The sequence below is a fragment of the Chiloscyllium punctatum genome, chromosome 3, assembly GCF_047496795.1.
Source record: "Chiloscyllium punctatum isolate Juve2018m chromosome 3, sChiPun1.3, whole genome shotgun sequence".
Classification (NCBI taxonomy): domain Eukaryota; kingdom Metazoa; phylum Chordata; class Chondrichthyes; order Orectolobiformes; family Hemiscylliidae; genus Chiloscyllium; species Chiloscyllium punctatum.
The window spans coordinates 4,207,499-4,220,529 of NC_092741.1; the positions used below are offsets into that span (position 1 = coordinate 4,207,499).

General features: G+C 45.4%; 1 protein-coding gene across 3 annotated transcripts in view; it reads left to right on the plus strand.

The window, feature by feature from the left end:
* The window catches only part of LOC140455247 (phosphofurin acidic cluster sorting protein 2-like), a 580,263-nt gene that overhangs the window by 271,954 nt on the left and 295,278 nt on the right, over positions 1-13,031 (plus strand). For all 3 annotated transcript variants that reach the window (XR_011952804.1, XM_072549988.1, XM_072549975.1), the window contains exons 4-5: positions 5,058-5,183; positions 5,374-5,536. Coding sequence is in view for 2 of the 3 variants with exons in the window: in XM_072549988.1 (XP_072406089.1) it covers positions 5,058-5,183; positions 5,374-5,536 (289 nt within the window). In the remaining variant the exon portion in view is untranslated. The remainder of the gene's footprint in view (positions 1-5,057; positions 5,184-5,373; positions 5,537-13,031) is intronic.

Genomic DNA, 13,031 nt, shown 5'->3' on the forward strand with positions numbered 1-13,031 from the left:
TGAGATCTTGTTGCAGCTCTATAAAACTTTGGTTAGACTGCACTTGGAATACTGCGTCTAGTTCTGGATGCCCTTTTATATGAAAGATGTGGATGTTTTGGAGAGGGTTCAGAGGAGGTTTACCAGGATGCTGCCTGGACTGGAGGGCTTATCTTATGAGGAGAGGTTGACTGAGCTCGGACGTTTTTCATTGAAGAAAAGGAGGAGGAGAGGGGACCTAATTGAGGTACACAAGATAATGAGAGGCATAGATAGAATTGATAACCAGAGACTATTTCCCAGGGCAGAAATGACTAACACGAGGGGTCATAGTTTTAAGCTGGTTGGAGGAAAGTATAGAGGGGGATGTCAGAGGCGGGTTCTTTACACAGAGAGTTATGAGAGCATGGAATGCGTTGCCAGCAGCAGTTGTGGAAGTAAGGTCATTGGGGATATTTTAAGAGACTGCTGGACATGCATATGGTCACAGAAATTTGAGGGTGCATACATGAGGATCAGTGGTCGGCACAACATCGTGGGCTGAAGGGCCTGTTCTGTGCTGTACTGCTCTATGTTCTATGTAGTTCAACAGGTTTATTTTGAAGTAAAATGTTTGGAGCACTGCTCCTTTGTCAGGTAGCTACCTGATATCTGTTGTCCATCTTTAGTTTGCTATGAACTGTGGGGCTTGCTAGGCCATTTCAGAGAGCAGTTAAAATGAGAATCACATGAAGACCAGACTAGGTGACATAGGAATAAGAGTAAACCACTGAGCCCATTGTCCCTGTTGCTTTAACACCTCCATGCCTTATACTCCTCTCCATCCCCATAACATGGTACTGCACTTGGAATCAGAAATCTATCAATCTCTGCCTTAAATATACTGAATCACTGAGATCCACATCCCTCTGTAATAGAGAATTCCAAAGCTTCACAACCCTCCAAGGAAAACTATTGCTCCTCATCTCTGACCACAGTGATATCTCCCCTATTTAAAAGTTGTGCCCTTGGTTCCAGATTCTCCAATCAGGAGAAATATCCTGTCTGCATGTACCCTTTTTGTAAGTTCCAATCAGATCACTTCTCATTCTTTGAAACTCTACAGAATACAGGCTGAGATTCCCCAATCTCTCTTCATAAGGGAATTATCCCGGGAATGAGTCTGGTGAACCTTTGTTATACTCCTTTGATGGCAATAATACCTTTCCTGAGAAGAGGGAGCCAAAACTGTACACAGTACTCCAGGTGTGGTCTAACCAAGATCCAACACAGTTGAAGAAGGGCTTAATTACCCCGAAGCCCAAATTCTCTTTCAGTAAAGGCTAACATTCCATTAGCCATCCTCAGAGCTTGCTGTGCCTGCATGTTAGCTTGCGGTGATTTGTTGACAAGGATTCCTTTGTATATCCATGTTTTCCAACCTCTGACCAATTAATAAATAGATTTACACTTCCCAACCTTTGCCATTTAACAAATAATCTGCCCGTCTGTTTCTCCTAGCAAAGTAGACAACCTCATATTTTCCCATATTATAGCCCATCTGCCATGTTCTAACCCATTCACTTTATCTGTGCAAATCCTCCTAAAGCCATCTTTCATCTCCTCTGCACCCCCCACCCCACCCCTAAAAAAAAGTCTCATCTAAAATTGTGATTTTGTAAATTTGGAAATATTCTATTTGGCCCCTCCATCCAAATCATTAGTATATACTGTGAATGGCTGGGGCCCAAGTACTGATCCTCGTGGTACCCCACTATTCACAGCCTGTGAACATGAGAATGACTGATTTATTCTGACTCTCTGATTTCGATCAGTTAGCCAATGATGTATCCATGTCAGTGCATTGTCTCCTGTGCCATTTGCTTTAAAGTTTCTAACCAGTGTCCTGTGCAGAACTTCATCAAAAGCCTTCTGAAGATCAATGTATACTACATCTATCAGCTCTCCTTTTTCAATTTTGTTCATAACCTCTTCAAAACACTCCAACAAAATTGTCAAACATGATTCCCATTCTCAAATCCATGCCCACTATGTGCAATCAGATCATTAAGGTGTCTACTTATGCAGTTCTAATAGATTTTAACACTTTCCATCTACTGAAGAGAAGATTGAGAGGTGACCTTACTGAGGTGTTCAAAATTTTGATAAACTTTGACAGAATAAAGAAGGATATTCTGTTTCTACTATTGGTATGTCATGAACTAAAGGTCACAATTTCAAGATTGGCAGCAAAAGAGCTAGTTGTGAGATGAGGAGAAATGTCTTTACTCAGAGAGTTGTTAGGATTTGGAATGTGTTGCCTGGGAGAGTGGTGGAGGGGGATTCCATTGGAGGATTCAAAGAGAGCTGCATTTCGAGAGCTACAATGATAGAGCTGGAGAATGGGACTAGCTGGGTAGCTCTTTCAGGAATCGTTACAGACACGATGGGTCAAATGTATTGTTAAATTATATGAAGCTACTGATGTCAGATTTACAGGTCTGTATTTCCCTGTTTTCTCTTGCACTTCCTTCTTAAATAGAGGAGTGATATTTGCTACCTTTCAATCTTCATGAATTGTCCCAGACCCTGTCGAAGTTCGGATGGTTATGCATCAGCTATCTCATGATCACAATACCCATCGCCATGAACCCTCTGAGATGTAGACGATAGGTCCTGGGAACCGAGTCAACTTTCAGCCCATTAATTTCTCCAGCACAATCTTCTTTACTAATGCCAAGACCCTTCAACTCCTCATTCTCCTGAGTCATTTGGATCTCAGATTCTGGTCTCTCTCTCGGTGAAAACAGACACAAAGTAATCGTTTAACTTCTGTGCCTTGTCTCTATTCCCTGTAATAAAGTCTCCTGACTCTGTCTGTAATGGACCCACATTCATTTTAGCTAAACACTTTTTTATGTATCTGTAGAAGTATTCATACTCCATTCATATCTTTTTTTGCTGGATTACATTCAAATTCTATTCTCCCTTTCTTATCAGTTTCTTGCTTCTCCTTTGTTGTATTCTATAAAGTGCCCAATCATCAGATTTATTCCTATTTCTGGCAACTTTCCAGGCGTTTTAATTTAATTTGTTTTATAATCCTGACCATCCTTTATTAGCTACAAATGACTGAACTTTTTTGAGTTTTTGAACCTCAAAGGAATATATGGTTGCTGGAAGCCATGTAATAATTCTTTACAGACTGTCCATTTCCTGTGTACAGTCATGCTTTGTGATGTATTTTCCCGATCCAGCTCAGCCAATCTCTGCCTCCGATCATTTCTCAGAATCATATTCATCAATCTTGTTTCAGATTGTACTTTCAGGTAACATAAAATTCTATCATATTGTGGTCACTTATTCCTAAAGGTTCTTTTACAAGATTTTTCATGAGCCTTTTTTCATTGCATAATACTAGATCCAAAATAACCTTTCCTTTAGTCAGCTTCTCAACGTAGTGCTCTAGAAAATCATCCCTCACACTGACCAGAATTTATTGCTCCACAGCTTTAAAGCTCAGTCGGTTTACCCAGGCTATGTGCAGACTAAAGTCACCCATGATTACTGTGTTTTCCACACTCCAAGCTTCTCTCATCTCCTGATGAATGCCATGCCCTAGGCGTCACTATCTCATGCCCCTTGATTTTACTTGCTCCCACCCTGTCCAATTCCACACATTGTTTTCCTGATCTGGGATCCTCCCTTCCTCATGTACTCATCCTATCCTTAATGACCAGCGCAACTTCACCTCCTTTTCCTTCTTGTCTGTCCTTCCTAAACGGCGAGTATCCTTGAATATTCAGTTCCCAGTCCTGGTCACCGTGCAGCCATGTCTCTGTAATGACAATCAGATCATACCCATGAAGCTCTAATTGTACCTTTAGATCGTCTGTCTTGATCTGAAAGTTGTGTGTATTCCGTGAGAGTGCCCTTAACTGGGTCTTGTTGACATCATTTCACTTTCGATGTCTACTCAGTTGTTCCTTCTACCATCTCACCTCCCTAACATTGTTCAACGTCCTGTTACCAACTTCACTTCCTTCTAAGTTGAGTTACCCCTCAGATTCCCACCACTCTGTCAAGCTAGTTCAAACCCAATCCAACAGCCCCAGCCAATCTCCCAGTGAGGAAACCAGTCCCACTCCCATTATGGTGTCACCTGTCCATCTTGTACAGGTCCCCCTGCCCCAGAGTCAGTGCCAGTGCCTCAGATATCTGCTGCACCCTGCCTCCTATACCAGCGTTTCAGCCACGTGTTCACTTGGTAAATACTACGGTTCTTATGTTCACGTGTACATGGCACGGGGAGTAATCCCTGGGTTACAGCTCAAGGTCCTACATTTTGTTTTCCTTCCCAACTCAGTAAAACCTGCCATCAGGAGCTCATTCCCCTTCCTACCGATATCCTCGGTACCAACATACCTTCTCATCCCAGACGATGTCCTGCAGCCGCTCTGAGTGTGTATTAGGGAAGCAACACACCATCCTGGAACTACCCTTACTACCACAGAGACAGCTGCTCCATCCCCTGGCTGTGGAATCCCCTTTCACTATTGTTGTAAGGGTGGCAGGTTTCCTTCTATAAAACACGTTGTTGAACGAAATGGATTTTTAGGGCAGTCGATCATAAATTCATGGTCACCAAGACTAGTTTTCAATCCAAGTCATTAATTGAATTTAAATTCTACCAGCTGATGTGTGTGTAGTTTTAACCTGAGCGTCTGGTGTACTAGTCCAGTGACAGTGCCAGGGTTTCATCAGTTCCCCCTTCCACAGCAGGTCCAGGAAACATATAGCTCATCAGCTGACAATGAATCTGCTTGATTAACAGATTCACCTTAAATAGAGTTGAGTCCACTCAGTTGCTGACTGAGATTCGAGTGTTATGAAATCTATCATTCTGTTTGATTGATGAGAAGTGTTTCCTGTTTTGTTGTTCCTTCTGCATTTTCAAAAACAATGGAGGGAGAAGTAAGCATATGAGTAAGAGTTTGATTTGTCAGAAGACTGAGTGAAACAATGAGCTCAAAGAGGCAATTTTATTCTTGTTCTGGTCTTAATGGACTGAAGATAGTTGTGTTTGATTCCATTGTCAGTATCCCCACTTCCTGAAGAGAGATGCAAACAAACTGCAGATAATGTTACAGAGGAGGAAAAGATATAAAAACCGGACAATTCTGGGTTACAAGACACTGGCACTGGGGACACTCGATATGGCAGAGGTAAGCTATCATTGCCAAACATTATAGAGAACTGCTATAGATTCCCTTGTCATTCCTTTTCTCAATCATAGGCCAGTCTGCTTGAATACATTGTCACCTCCAACCTCATGTTCTCACCTTCGTCTTGTAAAAAAATTGAATCATTCACTCTTGCAAGACCGTGTAGAACTCATTCTTCATTCATTGTCAGGTCATGCAACATCCCACGGATGGGGGACAAGTACTTGGACTTCACTCCAACATGAAAGATTCTTCAGTGCGGGTCGCTGAAATCAGTATCTACTCTCTCTCCAGCCAGCCAATCGACCATGAAGATAGCAATGTACAATCAGGGCCTAAGACAAAAGCCTCAGGTATATAACTTGGTTGTGTGACTGTGTGGATTTAGCCCTTAAATAGTGATATTTGTGTCAAGGTTTTTATCAAAGTAGGTCAAACATTTCAGACAGGTAATCTGTGGTAAATATTCTAACATTCTGAATTTCCTCAAGCTGCAAATGTCCAACCAACTCAGGAGCAAGTTCACTGTGAAAAACAGGGCTAATAACCTGTATCCAACCGAATACAATCAGAAATCAACAGGGTCAGTAATTCACCCTGCACTGAGAGAGAGCAACTCACCCAGCACTGAGAGTAATTCACCCAGCACTGAGAGAGAGTAACTCACCCAGCACTGAGAGAGAGTAACTCACGAAACACTGATGGAGTAATTCACTAAGCACTGAGAGGGAGTAATTCATCCAGCAGTGACAGACAGTAGATCACCCAGCACTGAGAGAGAGTAACTCACCCAGCACTGAGAGAGAGTAATTTACGAAACACTGGAGTAATTCACCCAGCGCTGAGAGAGAGTAATTCACTCAGCACTGAGAGGGAGTAACTCACCCAACACTGAGAGAGAGTAACTCACCCAGCACTGAGAGAGAGGAACTCACCCAGCACTGAGAGAGAGTAATTCACGAAACACTGGAGTAATTCACCCAGCGCTGAGAGAGAGTAATTCACTCAGCACTGAGAGTGAGTAAGTTAGCCAGCATCGAGAGACAGTAATGCACCCAGCACTGAGAGAGAGTAATTCACCCAGCACTGAGAGGGAGTAATTTACCCAGCACTGAGACAGAATAATTCACCCAACACTGAGAGAGTAATTCACCCAGCACAGAGAGGGAGTATATCACCCAGCACTGAGAGAGAGTAATTCACCCAGCACTGAAGGGAGTATATCACCCAGCACTGAGAGAGTAATTCACCCATCACTGAGAGAGAGTAATTCACCCATCACTGAGAGAGAGTAATTCACCCAGCACTGAGAGACAGTAATTCACCCAGCACTGAGAGAGAGTAATTCACCCATCACTGAGAGAGAGTAATTCACCCAGCACTGAGAGAGTAATTCACCCATCACTGAGAGATAGTAATTCACCCAGCACTGAGAGAAAGTAATTCACCAAGCACTGGGAGAGAGTAATTCACTGAGAGGGAGTAATTCACCCAGCACTGCGAGAGATTAATTCCCCCAGCACTGAGAGAGAGTGTAATTCATCCAGCGCTGAGAGACATGAATTCGCCCAGCACTGAGAGACAGTAATTCACACATTACTGAGAGAGTGTAATGCACACAGTACTGAGAAAAAACAATTCACCCAACAGTGAGAGTAATGTACCCAGCACTGAGAGGGAGTAAATCTCTTCAGATTAGATTACTCTTCAGATTAGATTACTTACAGTGTGGAAACAGGCCCTTCGGCCCAACAAGTCCACACCGCCCCGCCGAAGCGCAACCCACCCATACCCCTACATCTACCCCTTACCTACCACTACGGGCAATTTAGCATGGCCAATTCACCTGACCTGCACATCTTTGGACTGTGGGAGGAAACCGGAGCACCCGCAGGAAACCCACGCAGACACAGGGAGAACGTGCACTGAAATCTCCCTGCACTGAGAGTGAGTAATTCACCCAGCGCTGAGAGAGAGCAATTTGCCCAGATCTGAGAAAGAGTAATTCACCGAGCAATGAGAGAGAGTAATATCCGCAGCACTGAGAGACAGTAGTTCACCCAGCACTGAGAGGGAGTAATTCACTCAGCACTGAGAGGGAGTAATTCATCCAGCACTGAGAGACAGTAGATCACCCAGCACTGAGAGACAGTAATTCACTCTGCACTGAGAGGGAGTAATTCTCCCAGCGCTGAGAGAGAGTAATTCACCCAGCACTGAGAGGGAGTAATTTACCCAGCATCAAGAGAGAGTAATTCACCCAGCACTGAGAGAGAGTCATTCATCCAGCACTGAGAGTAATTCACACAGCACTGAGAGGGAGTAATTCACCCAGCACTGAGAGAGAGTAATTCACCCAGCACTGAGAGAGAGAGTAATTCACCCAGCACTCAGAAAGTAATTCACCCGGCACTGAGAGAGAGTAATTTAGCCCGCACAGAGAGTAATTCACTCTGCACTGAGAGAGAGTAATCCACCCAGCACTGAGAGGGAGTAATTTACCCCGCACTGAGAGAGAGTAATTCACTCTGCACTGAGAGAGAGTAATTCACCCAGCACTGAGAGAGTAATTCACCCAGCACTGAGAGAGAGGAATTTACCCCGCACTGAGAGAGAATAATTCACTCTGCACTGAGAGAGAGTAATTCACCCAGCACTGAGAGGGAGTAATTCACCGAGCACTGAGAGAGAGTAATTTACCCCGCACTGAGAGAGAGTAATTCACACAGCACTGAGAGAGTAATTCACCCAGCGCTGAGAGGGAGTAATTCACCCAGCACTGAGAGGGAGTAATTCACCGAGCACTGAGAGAGAGTAATTTACCCCGCACTGAGAGAGAGTAATTCACACAGCACTGAGAGAGTAATTCACCCAGCGCTGAGAGGGAGTAATTCACCCAGCACTGAGAGGGAGTAATTCACCGAGCACTGAGAGAGAGTAATTTACCCCGCACTGAGAGAGAGTAATTCACTCTGCACTGAGAGAGAGTAATTCACCCAGCACTGAGACAGAGTAATTCACACAGCACTGAGAGAGTAATTCACCCAGCACTGAGAGAGTCATTCATCCAGCACTGAGAGGGAGTAATTCACCCATCACTGAGAGGGAGTAATTCACCCAGCACTGAGAGAGACAGTAATTCATCCAGCACTGAGAGAGAGTAATTCACCCAGCACTGAGAGAGTAATTCACCGAACACTGAGAGAGAGTAATTCACCCAGTACTCAGAAAGTAATTCACCCAGGACTGAGAGAGAGGAATTCACCCAGCACTGAGAGGGAGTAATTCCGCCAGCACTGAGAGAGAGGAATTCACCCAGCACTGAGAGAGAGTAATTCACTCAGCACTGAGAGAGAATAATTCACCCAGCACTGAGAGAGAAATTCACCCAGCACTGAGAGGGAGTATATCTCCCAGCACTGAGTGAGAGGAATTCACCCAGCACTGAGAGAGTAATTCACCCAGCACCGAGACAGAGTAATTCATCCAGCACTGAGAGAGAGTAATTCACTCTGCACTGAGAGTGAGTATATGACCCAGCGCTGAGAGAGAGTATTTACCCGGCACTGAGAAAGAGTAATTCATCCAGCACTGAGGGAGAGTAATTCACTCTGCACTGAGAGGGAGTAAATCACTCAGCACTGAGACGGAATAATTCACCCAACACTGAGAGAGTAATTCACCCAGCACTGAGAGAGAGTAACTCATCCAGCACTGAGAGAGAGTAATTTACGAAACACTGGAGTAATTCACCCAGCGCTGAGAGAGAGTAATTCACTCAGCACTGAGAGGGAGTAACTCACCCAACACTGAGAGAGAGTAACTCACCCAGCACTGAGAGAGAGGAACTCATCCAGCACTGAGAGAGAGTAATTCACGAAACACTGGAGTAATTCACCCAGCGCTGAGAGAGAGTAATTCACTCAGCACTGAGAGTGAGTAAGTTAGCCAGCATCGAGAGACAGTAATGCACCCAGCACTGAGAGAGAGTAATTCACCCAGCACTGAGAGGGAGTAATTTATCCAGCACTGAGACAGAATAATTCACCCAACACTGAGAGAGTAATTCACCCAGCACAGAGAGGGAGTATATCACCCAGCACTGAGAGAGAGTAATTCACCCAGCACTGAAGGGAGTATATCACCCAGCACTGAGAGAGTAATTCACCCATCACTGAGAGAGAGTAATTCACCCATCACTGAGAGAGAGTAATTCACCCAGCACTGAGAGACAGTAATTCACCCAGCACTGAGAGAGAGTAATTCACCCATCACTGAGAGAGAGTAATTCACCCAGCACTGAGAGAGTAATTCACCCATCACTGAGAGACAGTAATTCACCCAGCACTGAGAGAAAGTAATTCACCAAGCACTGGGAGAGAGTAATTCCCCCAGCACTGAGAGAGAGTGTAATTCATCCAGCGCTGAGAGACATGAATTCGCCCAGCACTGAGAGACAGTAATTCACACATTACTGAGAGAGTGTAATGCACACAGTACTGAGAAAAAACAATTCACCCAACAGTGAGAGTAATGTACCCAGCACTGAGAGGGAGTAAATCTCTTCAGATTAGATTACTCTTCAGATTAGATTACTTACAGTGTGGAAACAGGCCCTTCGGCCCAACAAGTCCACACCGCCCCGCCGAAGCGCAACCCACCCATACCCCTACATCTACCCCTTACCTACCACTACGGGCAATTTAGCATGGCCAATTCACCTGACCTGCACATCTTTGGACTGTGGGAGGAAACCGGAGCACCCGCAGGAAACCCACGCAGACACAGGGAGAACGTGCACTGAAATCTCCCTGCACTGAGAGTGAGTAATTCACCCAGCGCTGAGAGAGAGCAATTTGCCCAGATCTGAGAAAGAGTAATTCACCGAGCAATGAGAGAGAGTAATATCCGCAGCACTGAGAGACAGTAGTTCACCCAGCACTGAGAGGGAGTAATTCACTCAGCACTGAGAGGGAGTAATTCATCCAGCACTGAGAGACAGTAGATCACCCAGCACTGAGAGACAGTAATTCACTCTGCACTGAGAGGGAGTAATTCTCCCAGCGCTGAAAGAGAGTAATTCACCCAGCACTGAGAGGGAGTAATTTACCCAGCATCAAGAGAGAGTAATTCACCCAGCACTGAGAGGGAGTAATTCACCGAGCACTGAGAGAGAGTAATTTACCCCGCACTGAGAGAGAGTAATTCACTCTGCACTGAGAGAGAGTAATTCACCCAGCACTGAGACAGAGTAATTCACACAGCACTGAGAGAGTAATTCACCCAGCACTGAGAGAGTCATTCATCCAGCACTGAGAGGGAGTAATTCACCCATCACTGAGAGGGAGTAATTCACCCAGCACTGAGAGAGACAGTAATTCATCCAGCACTGAGAGAGAGTAATTCACCCAGCACTGAGAGAGTAATTCACCGAACACTGAGAGAGAGTAATTCACCCAGTACTCAGAAAGTAATTCACCCAGGACTGAGAGAGAGGAATTCACCCAGCACTGAGAGGGAGTAATTCCGCCAGCACTGAGAGAGAGGAATTCACCCAGCACTGAGAGAGAGTAATTCACTCAGCACTGAGAGAGAATAATTCACCCAGCACTGAGAGAGAAATTCACCCAGCACTGAGAGGGAGTATATCTCCCAGCACTGAGTGAGAGGAATTCACCCAGCACTGAGAGAGTAATTCACCCAGCACCGAGACAGAGTAATTCATCCAGCACTGAGAGAGAGTAATTCACTCTGCACTGAGAGTGAGTATATGACCCAGCGCTGAGAGAGAGTATTTACCCGGCACTGAGAAAGAGTAATTCATCCAGCACTGAGGGAGAGTAATTCACTCTGCACTGAGAGGGAGTAAATCACTCAGCACTGAGACGGAATAATTCACCCAACACTGAGAGAGTAATTCACCCAGCACTGAGAGAGAGTAACTCATCCAGCACTGAGAGAGAGTAATTTACGAAACACTGGAGTAATTCACCCAGCGCTGAGAGAGAGTAATTCACTCAGCACTGAGAGGGAGTAACTCACCCAACACTGAGAGAGAGTAACTCACCCAGCACTGAGAGAGAGGAACTCATCCAGCACTGAGAGAGAGTAATTCACGAAACACTGGAGTAATTCACCCAGCGCTGAGAGAGAGTAATTCACTCAGCACTGAGAGTGAGTAAGTTAGCCAGCATCGAGAGACAGTAATGCACCCAGCACTGAGAGAGAGTAATTCACCCAGCACTGAGAGGGAGTAATTTATCCAGCACTGAGACAGAATAATTCACCCAACACTGAGAGAGTAATTCACCCAGCACAGAGAGGGAGTATATCACCCAGCACTGAGAGAGAGTAATTCACCCAGCACTGAAGGGAGTATATCACCCAGCACTGAGAGAGTAATTCACCCATCACTGAGAGAGAGTAATTCACCCATCACTGAGAGAGAGTAATTCACCCAGCACTGAGAGACAGTAATTCACCCAGCACTGAGAGAGAGTAATTCACCCATCACTGAGAGAGAGTAATTCACCCAGCACTGAGAGAGTAATTCACCCATCACTGAGAGACAGTAATTCACCCAGCACTGAGAGAAAGTAATTCACCAAGCACTGGGAGAGAGTAATTCCCCCAGCACTGAGAGAGAGTGTAATTCATCCAGCGCTGAGAGACATGAATTCGCCCAGCACTGAGAGACAGTAATTCACACATTACTGAGAGAGTGTAATGCACACAGTACTGAGAAAAAACAATTCACCCAACAGTGAGAGTAATGTACCCAGCACTGAGAGGGAGTAAATCTCTTCAGATTAGATTACTCTTCAGATTAGATTACTTACAGTGTGGAAACAGGCCCTTCGGCCCAACAAGTCCACACCGCCCCGCCGAAGCGCAACCCACCCATACCCCTACATCTACCCCTTACCTACCACTACGGGCAATTTAGCATGGCCAATTCACCTGACCTGCACATCTTTGGACTGTGGGAGGAAACCGGAGCACCCGCAGGAAACCCACGCAGACACAGGGAGAACGTGCACTGAAATCTCCCTGCACTGAGAGTGAGTAATTCACCCAGCGCTGAGAGAGAGCAATTTGCCCAGATCTGAGAAAGAGTAATTCACCGAGCAATGAGAGAGAGTAATATCCGCAGCACTGAGAGACAGTAGTTCACCCAGCACTGAGAGGGAGTAATTCACTCAGCACTGAGAGGGAGTAATTCATCCAGCACTGAGAGACAGTAGATCACCCAGCACTGAGAGACAGTAATTCACTCTGCACTGAGAGGGAGTAATTCTCCCAGCGCTGAAAGAGAGTAATTCACCCAGCACTGAGAGGGAGTAATTTACCCAGCATCAAGAGAGAGTAATTCACCCAGCACTGAGAGAGAGTCATTCATCCAGCACTGAGAGTAATTCACCCAGCACTGAGAGGGAGTAATTCACCCAGCACTGAGAGAGAGTAATTCACCCAGCACTGAGAGAGAGAGTAATTCACCCAGCACTCAGAAAGTAATTCACCCGGCACTGAGAGAGAGTAATTTAGCCCGCACAGAGAGTAATTCACTCTGCACTGAGAGAGAGTAATCCACCCAGCACTGAGAGGGAGTAATTTACCCCGCACTGAGAGAGAGTAATTCACTCTGCACTGAGAGAGAGTAATTCACCCAGCACTGAGAGAGTAATTCACCCAGCACTGAGAGAGAGGAATTTACCCCGCACTGAGAGAGAATAATTCACTCTGCACTGAGAGAGAGTAATTCACCCAGCACTGAGAGAGAGTAATTCACCCAGCACTGAGAGAGAGTAATTCACCCAGCACTGAGAGGGAGTAATTCACCGAGCACTG